Source organism: Eubalaena glacialis, chromosome 15, assembly GCF_028564815.1.
Source record: "Eubalaena glacialis isolate mEubGla1 chromosome 15, mEubGla1.1.hap2.+ XY, whole genome shotgun sequence".
Lineage (NCBI taxonomy): Eukaryota > Metazoa > Chordata > Mammalia > Artiodactyla > Balaenidae > Eubalaena > Eubalaena glacialis.
This window is the reverse complement of record NC_083730.1, coordinates 86348960-86363916: the sequence shown is the minus strand read 5'-3', so window position 1 is coordinate 86363916 and position 14957 is coordinate 86348960. Positions and strand designations below refer to the sequence as shown.

The 14957-nt window shown below is 42.0% G+C and overlaps 1 protein-coding gene across 4 annotated transcripts in view; it reads left to right on the top strand.

Moving 5' to 3' along the window:
- CLIP1 (CAP-Gly domain containing linker protein 1) overlaps positions 1-14957 on the top strand; it is a 125208-nt gene that overhangs the window by 83450 nt on the left and 26801 nt on the right. For 3 of the 4 annotated variants that reach the window (XM_061169194.1, XM_061169193.1, XM_061169192.1), the window contains 3 exons: positions 4779-4895; positions 7024-7130; positions 12140-12260. In XM_061169194.1, the coding sequence (XP_061025177.1) occupies positions 4779-4895; positions 7024-7130; positions 12140-12260 (345 nt within the window). Of the gene's footprint in view, positions 1-1341; positions 3610-4778; positions 4896-7023; positions 7131-12139; positions 12261-14957 lie in introns of all 4 variants that reach the window. The other variant, XM_061169195.1, reaches the window with a different exon arrangement.

Sequence of the window (14957 nt, the reverse complement as noted above, 5' to 3'; positions counted from 1 at the left end):
GTAATACATGTCATGTATAGGATGCCTAAATTTTCTTTCTTCTACATGCTGTCCATCAAAGCTTTCTCTTTTCCCTGTGAAGTGTCTCCAGGTTTATGAACCATTTAACAACTGGATATAATTTCCAGAGTTTTTGTCTTTGTGGTTCCCTTTATGTGGACAGACTCTAGTTTTTTAGTGTTTCCCTTAAAATGTTGCAGCCTGACCAAACCACAGCATTCTAGTGGTTTGTGTAAAGGCTCATTAATTGTGTTTGTTGTTGTTGTTGTTGTTTTTATAAGGATCATTTGGTTAAAATGCCAGGATTGTTCCCCCTCCAGAGTTGTCTGGATATCCGATTTCTGTGAATCTCAATGTTGTCAACAGCAGGGGCTCAACAGACTCTTTTGAGAATCTGATGAAACCTTAAGATATTTTCCCCAGGAAAGCTGGTATATGCACTCAACAAGTTTTAGATGAAATCTCAGGAGATTCATGGAGCCCACAATGCTCCCATGTTCCCTAGTTTAAGAGCCAATGAACTATAGCTGTGCCGTCCAGTACAGTAGCCACTAGCTACGTGTGGCCATTTAAATCTAAATTAGTTCAAGTTATAAATTCATCCTCTCAGTCGCAAGCACTGCACGTGTGGTTAGTGGCTACCACAATGGACAGCGCAGATAAAGTCCATTTGTATCATTGCGGAAAGTTCTGGACAGCGCTGGTAGAGACATTGTGGTCAATTTACTTTATAAACCAATACACTTTTTTAAAGCCCATTTATTTTGGTTGCCAAAGACTAGAAAATTAGTCTGTATTTTTACTAAGTTATATGTAATATTGAAGCTAAATCAGTCTCAGGCCAGGTCCTTTAGTAAGTAAGGTTCTGCATTTAGTTTGAAAAGCAACAGTTTATAATACCTTGCCCTTCCTCCTCTTTTTTGGTTAAAGTATACTCACTTTTTGTAGTTCTTTAGATTGTGTTTTAAAAAATTCTATGAATCCCTTCTACAATAGAAACAATTGGATAATTGGAATGGCAGGAAAGAATTTCATGCCCTGACATCAAAGTCAAACTACTGTTTGTATCTTCTAGGTGTCTATCAGGAATACTTCAAAAGTTGTTTCAAAGATAAACCAATAGATATATCAGCACTTTGCAAAGCTAAACTTGCTTTGCATTATCCTTTTATGGGGTCTGTTCATCGAGTTTCTTTCCCCTGTTATCCAGATAGTTTCTATGACATTTATTGTAAAAATTTTTTTAACTTTTATGCTTTAGGTTACATTAAGTTATTCGGGCTTGCATTTGTCTGCTTGATTTCATTTTGTTTCCATTCTTTCCATCTTTTGTTTCTGTAGTCGCTAACTTACTTATTAACATCAGCCAAAAAAGAAATTGAACTAATGTCAGAAGAGCTGAGGGGTCTGAAATCAGAGAAGCAGCTTCTTGCACAGGAGGGAAATGCTTTAAAGTTAGAAAAAGGCTCACTTTTGTCAAAGCTTGTAGAGGTGGAGGCCAAAATAACTTTACTTCAGGAAGACCAACAGAAGCTATGGTCAGTGAACGAAACTCTTAATTTAGAAAAGGAGAAAGTCTTAGAAGAAAAGCAAGATGCTGAAAAGCTTTATCAGCAGGAGCAGCTCAATAAAGCAGCTTTGGCTGTTGAGAGAGAGAAATTACTTAAAGAAATCAATAACGCACAGGAAGAACTCTTGAAGATAAATATGGAAAATGAGTCTTTGCAGGCTTCCAAAGCAAGCTTGCAGGCACTCACAGAGGAACTCCAGTCCAGCCAAGATATTTTGATGGCTGAGTCTAAGAAGAATCTGGAAGAAAAAGATCACCTGGAGGATCATATCAAGAAGCTTGTAACTGAAAACCTTGCGTTGGCTGAAGATAAAGATGAAATTATTCAGAAGCTTCAGAGCTCCTATGAGGAGCTAGTCAAAGATCAGAAAAGCTTGGTGCACGAGATGGAAAATCTCACAACTGAGAAAAAGTCAGCTTTGGAGAAACAGTCAGGTCTTGATAACATGTGCATAGCCTTAAAGATCGAAAGAGACCATCTCCTCCAAAACAGCAAAGATCTGCAGTTCGAGAAGGACATGCTGCTTCAAGATCAGGAAAAGCTGAATGCCAGCCTGGAGGCTGCCCTCCAGGTCAAACATCTGCTCAGCACGGAAGCCAGTGGGCTCCGCGCGCAGCTGCAGGAGGCCAGCAAAGCTCTGAGGGAGGCCGAGCTGGAGACTCTGCAACTTCAGGCCACAAACACAAGCCTCACCAAGCTGCTGGAAGAAATGAAGACCAGTCGGGAGATCACAGACTCCGAGCGCGTCCAGCTTCTGCGTGAAAGAGAAACCTTGGCCTCGTCTGAGAGAAGGCTCTTGGCCAAAAAAGAAGAACTTCTAAATGAAAATAGGCTCATCACTGAAAAACTCAACAAATGCTCGGAAGAGGCTGCCCACATCGAGATGAACCTGAACGAGAAGATCACTTACCTAACTTCTGAGAAGGAGATGGTTTGTCAGAAAATCACTAAGCTCAAAAAGCAGCAGGATAGTCTCTTGAAAGAAAAATCTGTACTGGAAATGCAAAATACAGATTTACTTGCAGAAAGGGAGAATTCCATCAAAGCCATAGAAGACCTTAAAAAGAAATACGATCAAGAGTCTGCAAACAGAAGAATCGTTGTGCACGAGAAGATGAAACTGCTTGGTAATCTTGATGCTCTGAAGAAAGAGCTTCAAGAGAGAAAAAAGGAAAACCAAGAACTCGCAGCCACCAAGTGTGATCTCGCTTTGATGCTGAAAGAGGCTCAAAATGCCAAAAAGACTCTAGAAAAAGAACACGCGAACGTACTGCAAGCAAAGGAGAGTTTGAACGCTGAACTCAAGGCTTGCTGTTCCGAAAAGAACATCTTGCTGAAGGATGGGTTGAACCTGCAAGAAGAGTGTCAGAAGTTAAATGAGAAGATCCACATGATGCAGCAGTCCCTAATCCTGGAGAAAGAAGCCAGGACCCAGGACAAAGAGTCATCCTTGTATGAAAACAACAAACTCCACGGGAGAGTGGTGCTCCTGGAGCAGGAGGTGGGGGAGCTGAGGGTGTGCAGCAAGGAGCTCCAGTCCGAGAACTTTGTGCTAATCCAAGACAAGGCCAACTCAGAGCAGAAAGTGGCGGAGATTGTTAAGGAGAAGGAACTCTTGAGCGCAGAGACGGCTCAGCTGGCCACCAACATAGAGACTCTGAAGAGCGATTTTGCTGCCTTGTCCAAATCCAAGCTGGAACTGCAGGAGCTGCACAGCTGCCTCACCAAGATGCTGGATGACCTGCGGCTGAACCACGAGGTGACCCTGGCCGAGCGGGCCAGGGTGATGCAGGACAACAAGAACCTCCTGGCTGAGAACAGAGAGATGATGCTGAAGAAGGACGAGCTCCTGAAGGAGAAGGAGAAGCTGGCCGAAAGCTACTTCATCCTTCAGAAAGAGATCAGCCAGTTGGCCAAAACCAACAGCCATATCTCAGTCAACCTCCTAGAATCTCAAAATGAAAACCGTATTTTGAGGAAAGACAAGAGCAAGCTCACTCTTAAAATTAGAGAGCTCGAGACTCTGCAGTCCTTTACGGTAAAGTGGGAGGTTCAAGTGTTGAGCACCTGGCCTAACCCTGTGCACTAACCCTGCAGTGGCTGAGGGATTTGTCTTGTTTCCGCAGAAGGAGACCCACCCCATTTAATCACTGGCTTAGATATCTCAAGCTCTTTGTCACCACCTGAAAGGGCAACTCTTTACTAAATGTCTAATTGCAGTTGTCCCTCTCCATTAGAAAAAATTGCAAACTGTGAATAAAAAGGATAGATTTTTTTAATGTAGGGAGAATTTTTTTGTGAAAAAGGCAACCGTGGTTCTTAAAGGCTTAAGAACAATAGTAAAATGGGCACATGTTAAAACAAAGTATCTTCTATGTGACTTTTAATTGTTTCATTGTGTCTCTTCATTTGGAATGGGAAGATTCCAGGGAAATCTCCACAGTTGGTAACAGGGAAGGTATAAAGGCAGAATTCCCATAAGCTTTATTAGACCACATGAAATTGTAATAAGCAAGTGCCTAAAAAGATTTTAATTCACTTAGGTGATTTTTTTCAATATCTTATCAGCTAAGGATTTGTTTCCATATGCATGTTATCTTTTTTATTCACAGCCATGCTTATGTTCATTACCTACAGCTTCTCATCGACTTTGTCATTCAGTGCTTCTCATTAAACGCTTGAGCCTTACACTGTAATTGCCCAAATAATTTTTATTTTTATTTGAGAAGTTCCCAACCTAAATTCCAAGTGATATCAAAAGCCCCGAATTTGAGATAGCAAGAATAGTATTTTAAATTTTTAACAATAAATATGATGAAGAGAAAATTCGGCCACATAAGGATGTTACTCTTTATCATTGCTAAGCATTTCTCTCAAACATAAGTCAGAATAGTGAGCACTGTTGTTAGTGGAACTTGGAACTTAGAAAATGTAGGTTTAGAGGGGTCTGAAAAAACACAAATTGCATATTACAGTTAGCCTGTTGAAAAAAATGGCACAAAAAGGGTCTATAACTTTGTTCTGCTTCGGAGTAAAGACCTTTGATGCCTTGGTCTGTCTGCTTCGGCATGGGATCAGTGACTGGCTCACCGTCTCTGTGTGATTGCCTTCACCACACAGACCCTGAGCCCTATGGCCTGAGCGTTAGTCACCTCCCCGGGTTGGTGAGGGGTGCCCTCATTTCTCACGGGGCTTTCTCGTATTTAGGCTGCTCAAACAACAGAAGATGCCATGCAGATGATGGAACAGATGACCAAAGAGAAGACAGAAACTCTGGCCTCCTTGGAGGATTCCAAGCAAGCAAATGAAAAACTGCAGAACGAAGTAATCAGATTTAAATGGCTTTTTGTACAAAGGACGGCTTACCGACTTCATGGAGTGTTTGATCACTAACTCAGGATTGTTTATTTTTTGAAGTGTGGCCTTACACAGGTTTGATCTATGTTAGTGGAGTCGAACGTACACCGGGATGATAATATTAAATAAAGTGTATTACTTCATTACTTATTTAGTAGGATCAACCTTTAAAAAAGGAGGGGAAAACCCTAACAGCGTGGCTTTCTGTGATAATTGTTCAGTGATAGAACTAATGAGAGGAGGTACCGATAACATTCTCTAGCTTTTGTATTTTTTATCTTGAATCACATAGGCTTTTTTTCTCAACTTTCTCCCAACTTTGAGCCACTGAATTCCATCCCGCAGCCCTGAGTTTGACATAGGCCTTTTTCTTGGCCTAATTCAGTACTGGTTCCCTTTTGTCTCATTTTGAATCAGTCACTTCTGGGTCTTGGATAGATTTGCGGCCTCAAGATAATTTTGATTCTGTCCAGAAGTAGCATTTCTTATTCTTGCACCTTCCTTTGATTCCCAGTCCCCCCACCCCCAGCTCGTACCAACCCTTTCTTTCTTTGGAAAGCTGTTACATAAATCGCAAGCAGATTGCTTCGCTGAAATAGTTATGTGAAGTTCTGTAGAACTTGAAATGCTTTTTAAAGCGATAGTCAGGTAAGAGGTTAAGAAATTAAAGCCAGGGAAAATCCGGAGAGCCGCATTGAATAGCTACTATAAAGATCAGGCCTTCTCATGATGGAAGGTCAATGATTGAAATCCATAAAGACATGAACATTTTGAGATAATTATAGGGTAAATAAAACTTGACATAGAAAAGAGTATGTTTATAAAATTGATGACTAATAAGAACCTGCTGTATAAAAAAAGAAAAATAAATAAATAAAAATTAAAAAAAAAAAAGAAAAGAGTGCGTTTAGGAATTGACAGTCCTAACAGAAGAGGACTTAAGCTGAAAATATAAAAGCATCAAAAATAATAGGTGATAACCAAAATTAGAAGGTAAAGTAAATGAGAAGATTTTAGGGAATGTCTCTAACCTTTGAAGATAGATTCAGGGAGAATTGTGTGCTTCTAAACCATACCCCTTGGTGTCTTGTTACAGCCAGAATACAGACTGGAGGAATCAGTTTTTGGACCCACTGAACATTCCATGAATCTGGAATGTTAGGGGGCATTAAAAGGGAGATGGTGGTGTTGAAACTAGCAAGACACTTTCTAGGGCTCCTGACTGGTAGCAGGTGACAGGACAGAAGTACCTTTGGCTGTACGAGATAACTATACAAGTCCTAGAAAGCCAGCAAGGCGCCAGAAGCACACCCTGTGTAATGGATCACCCGTGAAGAGCTCCCCATCCTTGGGGGATGCACACCTCGAACTCCAGCCAGCTGCCAGAGCCTGTGGTTGGTCACATCCCCACTCATTCTAGTAATGTGTCTGGCTTTCCCACCAGGGGCCAGGACCTAGGCTGGCTGTGTCCCCCATGGGCAGGTGATGGGGCTGAATGTGAGTGAGTGGTTTTCAGTCTCACTACATGACCTTTTCCTTTTCAGATTGAAGTTGAGATGAATAACTAAATCTTTTCCCATCTACAAATATCCCAATAATTTTTATAATGAGGACCATAGAAGTTTGGTACTGACATTAAAAAATATCTTATCCTAAATGACTAGTCTTTGGGGAAGAAAGTGGTTTATTTTCATTCCAGAGAATTAATCCTTGCTGATGGCATGCCTTTGCAATTTCTTTTTGTTTTTTTTTTAAGATGGATTATGCATGAATAGCAAGTTCAATGATAAATTTTGAGAATTGTATACAAGGTGAAAGAAAACTTTTGCTTTAATTTATGTAGCAATTTAGTTTGACATTTTGGCCAGGTGTACAGGACATGTCTGACTAAAGTAAGGGGGAGGTTGCAGTTTATAATAGACTTGATCATTTATAATCTCTTCACCCAGGTGATCTTTTTGTTTGTTTGTTTGTTTGTTTTGCAAATGACTAATTTCACCTTTCTAATGCACCTTTTCATGAATGATTTGTCTATCCAGTCATGTGATTGGAAAATGAAATAATTTCATCAAGTTTTTTTCTCTTGGTGTTTAAGTTGGATACACTTAAAGAAAACAACTTGAAAAATATGGAAGAGCTGAACAAATCAAAAGAACTTCTGACTGTAGAGAACCAAAAAATGGAAGAATTCAAGAAAGAAATGTAAGTTTACCTCCTTTGAGAGAAATTATGGCACTAATTTAAAATTGCAAAAAGGAAAACAATGCTAATTATTTTTAGAATACTTGACAAGTACGTAGTCAGAAGTAATAGTCTCCCTCCTGCCCCCCGAACGCTGTTGCAAACCCGAGAAGTCACCCCTGTAACGTTACACTGTGAAGTCAAAACAATAGCTAAGTTACAGGATCAAAATGAAATGTGTGCTGGCTGATGAGTTAGGACAGCTGGAATTCAAATGTGACTTGGTAAAGCCTTATGAAAATCCAAGGGGAATCAGAGCTTTTTAAATTTTTTATTTTTTTTAATAAGTATTTTAATTAATTAATTTATTTTATTTTTGGCTGTGTTGGGTCTTCGTTTCTGTGCGAGGGCTTTCTCTAGTTGTGGCAAGTGGGGGCCACTCTTCATCGCGGTGCGCGGGCCTCTCACTATCGTGGCTTCTCCCGTTGCGGAGCACAGGCTCCAGACGCGCACGCTCAGTAGTTGTGGCTTACGGGCCTAGTTGCTCCGCGGCATGTGGGATCTTCCCAGACCAGGGCTCGAACCCGTGTCCCCTGCATTGGCAGGCAGATTCTCAACCACTGCGCCACCAGGGAAGCCCAGAGCTTTTTAAAGTAGTATGCTTACATGGTAGCTAATCTCAACATTAGGAAACATCAGACCCTCTGTGAATCAATCCCTCAAAACTCTTTCTATAGGAAAAAAAAAAAAGCATGCACTTTTGAGATTGTCAGTAGTCTTGATTTTAAGAGTAATCTAATCTTCTGGCGTGGAAATTAAAAGAGCAGAATTTTGGGAGACTCTTTCCAATCAAGGTTTACCCATCAGTCTGCTGCCTAGATTTCAGGCAGACAGGCTGCCCATGTTTCCTTTGTCAATACCACCTTTCGAGTTTGGTTCTTATAATCATTGCAGGTGGTTATTTATCTGGCATTGTAAGTGACAGTTACAGAGTAGATTTCATTTTGCTTATCTGTTCTGAGAACTATACTGTATCAGCCATGTGAACCTAAAATTCAAAGCCAACTAATCTGGTGAACATTTGAGTATGTCCTTTGTTCTAGGTACAGTTAAGCTAGGAAGGATACAAAGGTGAATTGCATGTGGACCCTGCCCTCCGAGGGTTTGTATTATTTATTTCCAGTTTTGATCAAACGAATAGATGAGATTCAAACACAAACAAAAGCACCAGTTCCAAACTGCTGTTCTCAAGTCACCATCCTCAATACTATGTGTTGATCAAGCTCGGATTAAATTAGTATACTATGTCTAGTTCTTCTGAGAGTTCTTAAAATCCTCCTAGAAATGATCTCATCTGAGCTGCTCATCTGAGGGGATGGACAGCTCACGACATTGATGGTGGATCCTTTTGTCAGTCTTGGTTTTAGTGATGTTTCTCTGGGTGGTGTTTAAACAGCTTCCAACGGTTCCTTTTACACCGATGTGTACGTGCACAGTCGTGGTGATTGGCCACCAGGAGAGGCTTGAATCTCCTGGTCTGCCGGACGCAAAGGGCACAAATAGAAACGGTCACTGTGATAGGAAAAACGAATTCAAATCAGTTCAGAGAGGGTGGGTTCAGCTACAGTTCAGGGTTCCCCCCCCCTGCACCCCCGTGACACAGTAGCTCTGCTCACCTGAGTGTCTGGAGCCCATCATCTGCGTCACAAAGGCAGCTGGTGAGGGAGGATCTGAGCGTCGGGAGAAGATACCCTCACCAGGCCCCCTCTGCCATCACCCCCCTCTGAGCTCTCTGGGCCGTGCTGGGTAGTGGAGGGGCGGGGCCAGAGGGAACCCAGCCGAGAGGTGGAATTCCTGTCTCCTGCAGGGCTGTCTGGGCGTCTCCTGTAAGGGTCGTTGCACTGGTCTAGCGTTAAGTGTCACCCTCCTCACTCAGTGTCTCTGTCATGTCCCCCACCCTCCTCAGGGTGGGGTGGTTTCACCCCTGTCGAGAGGGAAGCTCTTTCTGCGTGCCCTTCTTTGAACGACCCCATTGAATAAGGAAAGCTCAGCCTCGGGCCCGCGGCCGCAAGGGAGCGGGAGCAAAAGCCTGTGGGCCGCTGCGGTCCACCTCACCTGCGCCTTCCTCCCCGGGCCCGGTTCCCGGGTCTCTGATCCCTGAGGGGGGAGTTCGGGCCAGGGGGAGCCAGACCACAGGGCAGACAGGGCCTGCGCTGCTTCTGATTGTCCTGGCCCAGCAGGGCTGTGAGAATTGTGCCTTGTGCCAGTAACTTGGCCGGTCAAGGCCGGGACTCTTAGCAGCACGGAGGGGCAGTGGGAGACACAGCGGTGATGTACGTGGGAAGCTGCTAGAGGGAGGTGTGAGGAGTGGGTTGAAAGCGCCCCCCGCCCCCAGTGACTCATTGTTCCCTGCCTGAGACTTGGCCGCATTTCAGGGACCAGCTGATATAAATGTACTGTGTCATGAGAACAGTGCTTCTTAAAAAGAAAAAAGCAGTCATTTTACTGTTCCTTAGTCTTGTTCCCCGGTGCTCCGAGCTAGGGAAGGAGCAGCTGTTTGTTTTTCGAGGTTTAGCACGTACCTGGGATCTTCATGGCCTCTAGAGCTTTTCAGGTGTTTCTCTTCACCTGCCAGGACACCTATGCAGACCCAGGAGTTCTAACGGGAGCCACCTCCTACAGAAACTTGCCCTCTGCCCTGGAATCCCAGCATTTGCAACTAAATGTTCCTTTTCCTCTATGTCACTTACTCAACTGGTTTTAGGAAAACTTGATTTTGGTGAGCCAGCTCCTATTTTTAGTTGGAGAGAGAGAATAAAATGGTTTCTCTCTGGTGTGTAATTTTTGACTCTCAGGGAAAACGATATAAGCCATCTAACTTTTGCCTTTAATTACTCAACCTGGCACAGTAATAAATCTAGAATCTATTTAGCATGGTAATTAATAGGTTTATGATAGATTCCTAAGTAGAATGTCTGCAAGTCAATATTAGCAATGTTTGCCTCTCAGTTTTAAAACTGCGACAGTCTCCTTTTCTGTTGCAAGATATCTATCTTATAATGTAGAAAGAAAAGCATCTTTAAAAATTGTGAGAATTATATTTGTAGGTATTTTTAGAATTATTCCTTAGAGTATGTCCAGAAGTTGGGCTGTTAGAGCCTCCTTCTTCTATGAAATGTACATATCCCCTCTGGTCTAAAGAAAAATTGAAAGAGGTGTTTCTATATTCAAATCACAACTGAGGTCTGTCTGCCAGTTTTAACTCCAGTTCTCTTGGTTCTACAACTTACTTGATTTGGGGCAAATCTTTTCACTTACCTGAGCTTCAATTTTGTCATCTTTAAAATATAAATAATAACATTAGCTTCCTTGGGCTTTGAGGATTAAATGTATGTGAAATCATTTTGCAGGTTTTAAAACATTGAACAAGTATCATTTTTATAAACCTTAGGGCATCTTGATATTTCTTTGACTCCTTGTTTTAATTTTCTTTACTGTGGGCTCTTAATAGAAACCAAGGATTTAAAAAATTTGAAAGGATGAAAATCTTTAAAAGAGAAAGAACAGGATCTTGAACTTATCTCTGACAGGCCACACAAATGCTGAAACCAAATAGCCCCTAATGAAGGTGGTGACCACTTGGGAATAAAAGGTTTGGCTTATGATGATTTCATCATAAGTAAAATTTTCTGATTTGTCAAGAGCTGATGGACTTTGGCCAGAAGATGAACTTTAGCTGTAGTGCGCGCGCGCGTGTGTGTGTGTGTGTGTGTGTGTGTGTGTGTGTGTGTGTTTTGATCCATAATTAAAATCAAGCCTCCCAGCTTTTGAATGACTAATTACCTGAAGCTAAAATTCCTTCTCAGTTTTTCTTCACTTGCTAAATAAACATCTCTGTAAAATGCCAAATTTAATGTGCTAGGAGGATTTTTGTGTAGACATCTTCCCCTATATCTTCATGAGGTCAGCCCCGTAGGTATGTTATAGGTACGTGGAGAATTAAAAATCAAGAAAACTGAAGATGCCAAGCACTGCCACCCATTAGACAACTGAAGTTAAAAATAGATGTGTTCATGCATCAGCAGATGGATTCATACCCAGATGACTTGATTCAGAATTCAGCCACGTATGACAGCTCACTAAATGGAATATAGCCAGCACAGACTTAAAATTCATAATTGCATCAAAACCTTCTATGGTATAAAACTAAAATTCAACAATCAAATAAACTGTTTTCAATGTCCACGTGTAAAGGATAATTTGGGATGTATATTTGCAATTAAGCTTAATAATGGGAAGATGTTTAATAAATACATTTACCCTGTTCACATTTTATATGCTGATATTCATGGTATAATATGGTTAGCAAGCTGTATTTTTATTTGCTTCTTTTAATTTCAAGTTAGCAGTATGGAAAGAATACAATCAAAATAAAACACTTGTTATATAATTAGAAAACTGCATTTCCTTTGGGCATTTCACCTCTAATTGTCCTGAAAATATACCCAGATTCCCGCCAGCACTTGATTCTGACAGATACTGGCAAATGGAACCATCAGATATGCATTTCTGCTAGGAAAAAAAAAAAAAACAGATTACAGATTTGTACAGTTAGAACAGTGCCGTGGCAGCAAAGTAAATCACTTTATCAACATGATAGGTTTAAGTATAATTTTCTAATGGAAATAAGGGGAATACTGACCATTTCATCTGTCATTTATTTTAGAGTGACATTGCTTTTTTGTATGGGGAGTATTTAGAAGTGGGGTAAGTGTGGGTGATGAGAGAGTGGATGTAGTGTTTATCAGGTTTGAAAAAAAATGGAATACATGTGAGTAGCAGTCCTCCTCCTGAGAGGTTAAAGCCATTTGGCCCCTCCTGCATGTAGATAATGCTGCCTTCTGTTGTTATAGAGCCTATCAGGCACGTGACCCAGATATATTTTCCTTGGTGCTGTGAAGCTGGTCGTCTCCCACAGTTTCCTTGCCTGTCTTGTTTCTATGGTAACCCTGCACTCACTGTCCTTGCAGAGAAACCCTAAAGCAGGCAGCAGCTCAGAAGTCCCAGCAGCTTTCAGCACTGCAAGAGGAGAACGTGAAACTTGCCGAGGAGCTGGGGAGAAGCAGGGACGAAGTCACAAGTCATCAAAAGGTCAGTGGGCGTTGGGTGGGCATTCCCAGCTCGGCCATGCTGATGTCTGCTGCTGTGGGCAGGGCGCTCGGAGGCTCCTCAGAGAACGTGCTCGATGTGGTGGGGTGGTTCAAATGGGATTTCAAGTCACCTGTGTTACATGTCTCCTCGTTTTCAAGCGTGCTGCTGTAGGACTTGGGTAGGAGTGAGTTGACAGGTCCTTTAAAAAAAAAAAAAAGCGCTGGGAACTTGCAGGCAAGTAGAAAATAAGATCTTTATCAGATGATCTTATGGCAATGCTTTTAAATGGATAGGGACAGTATCTTTTCCCTACTGCTTGGGTTTCAAATTTTTTTTTCTCTAAGATTTTTTTTTTCTTTCATCAAAATTGATTTTAAGAAAAAGGTTCCAAGAATACAGATTTGGTGTGAGGGTTGGCGGCTGTTTTTAAATAGGACTCTGCTTTTCTTTAAATTAAAAAAAATGTTTAAACATCTCCTAATGGAACTGTGTGTACATGTGCACTTGTGCGCATTGGTGTATGGAACGTGTGTTACACTTGGAATGAACGATAAGCTAACCAGAACCCACTTGTTTCCATATTTAAATTACAAAGGCTTCTGACAAGTTTATTAAACACTGAAGCGAAACTGATTTTAAAGAATGCTGTATTCTGCTTTTTTCTTGAATCAAAACGCTAGACTGTTAGTCACATCTGACCTCAGAGCAGAAGTTCCAAAAAATGACATTTTTAAGAGAATTTTACTGTGTGGTCATTATTTCTTGCTTTGCACGTCAAGGGGAAAAAAAATTTTTTTTCCCAAGCATACTTTGCAAATATTAATTCTCATTTGGATGGAGTAGATTGAGTGTCCATTGATGTGGTGCCATTTGTAGTGAAAGCGCTCTTCAGAGAGTTGATTTCATACTTGCAAGTCTTCGTTAGAGCTTTCCGCAGCTGCCTTACTTCACTGGAGAAATGGCCCATGTCTCCAGACTCCAGGCCAACAATGATGCTCTTGGTGATAGTAGCTCACATTCAGTGGCTCTTATTTTACTGTGTGACAGGCACAAATACATGATAGCCGTCCTCTCGATCTTCACAATAGTTCCATGAGATGGCACTGTCATTACCCCCACTTGTAAAAGAGGAAACGGAAGCCCAAAGAAGGTAGTAATGTGCTCAACCTCATTCAGCCAATAGCATCAGGAGACGTGTGTCATTTTCTGATTTGGGTCAGGAAAAGGATCAAAGGGGGTTGACGTAAATAGGGTTGCTGCATTCTGCTTTGGTCACTATGTGAGAAAGCGGGGTTCATGGAAAACAGAAGCCCTTTGACCAGATGAGGTTCTTTTTTTCCTGGCACAAACCAGAGCGTCTGAAACCCTGTGGGTACCTCTGACATCAGTGTGTCTGTAAGGACTTGCAAGGAAAGGATCTCGGCCAAGTGCTGAGTCTGTCCGTCTCCTTTTATCTCGTCTCACTGGACGTCGTTGGTGGAGAGCGTGGAATCCACCAATGGGAAGAACACACAGAGGTCAGCCTCCTGTCTCACGTTGTGACCTTAACCGGACTGTTGATTACATTTCTTGTTTCTGTCACTCAGAACCGGAAAGACTAAGAGGGAAGCATCACGATTCCTCGGGCAGAGGTTTTCAGGGTTCCTCTCCATCCTCCAGCCCTTTCTCTTTTGCCTTGGTATTTGAATTACCTTCTTTTTGAAAAGGTTTTGGGACTAAAAATTTGAAGCTCAGTGACTTTGAAGAATGTTAGAAAACAGCACCTGCAAGAAACAACCAGGGCAGTGACTTCCCTTAAAAGCAGGGGTTGTTTTGCCCTTTGTAGGGCCCTGTGTTTTTCTCTGGAGAGAGAAGCAAGCGGCTGTGAACTAAACCATGATAGGCTGCGATACCAGAGATTGTGAACAGCGATGGTGAACACCAAGGAAGACTGCAGATACTGCTTCCCTTGACGTGTACACGTTTCAAAAGAGTGGAGAGAATCCCCCCCATTTAAAATAACTTAGAAGCAGCCTTAGGCTGAAGAAGACTGATTAATTCATCGGCTCTTATTACTCTTACTACATAATCTCCAAGAGTCTAGAGTGCTGCTTACTTATGTAAAATCACGAATTTCCACTTTGTTACTTGCTGCAGTTGAGCCAAACTATTGATCAACTTTGTTCAGAAATATACTACAGAGTTTGGCAGAAATCCTAGACATAGTCAGTGTTTCATTCTAAAGTGAAGACAGTGGAGGACTGTGGTCCAGTGGGTGAGACTCCGCGTTCCCAATGCAGGGGGCCCGGGTTTGATCCCTGGTTGGAGAACTAGATCCCGCATGCTGCAGCTAAGACTTGGCGCAGCCAAAATAAGTAAGTAAATAAATAAATATTTTAAAAAAATAATAAAGTGAAGACAGTAGAGACTAGATTGACGTGGGACAGATAAACACTGACCTGGGACCCGAGTTCCATCCCGGTCCCTTTGCTCAGCAGCACCGCATTCGCTGACCGTGTACTGAGCGGATTGCTCTGCCGTTGTTTCACAGAATCATCACCACATACCTGAGACAGTAAGGTTATTTTGTAGGACGGAAGGAAGCTGAGGCTCAAAAATGAAGCGGTTCACCAAGGACACAGAGCTAGGCAGCGGAGGAGCCGAGATCAGAACTCGTGTCTGACTAACTCGTAAGCCTGTTTGCCTGCTCCTGTCCCT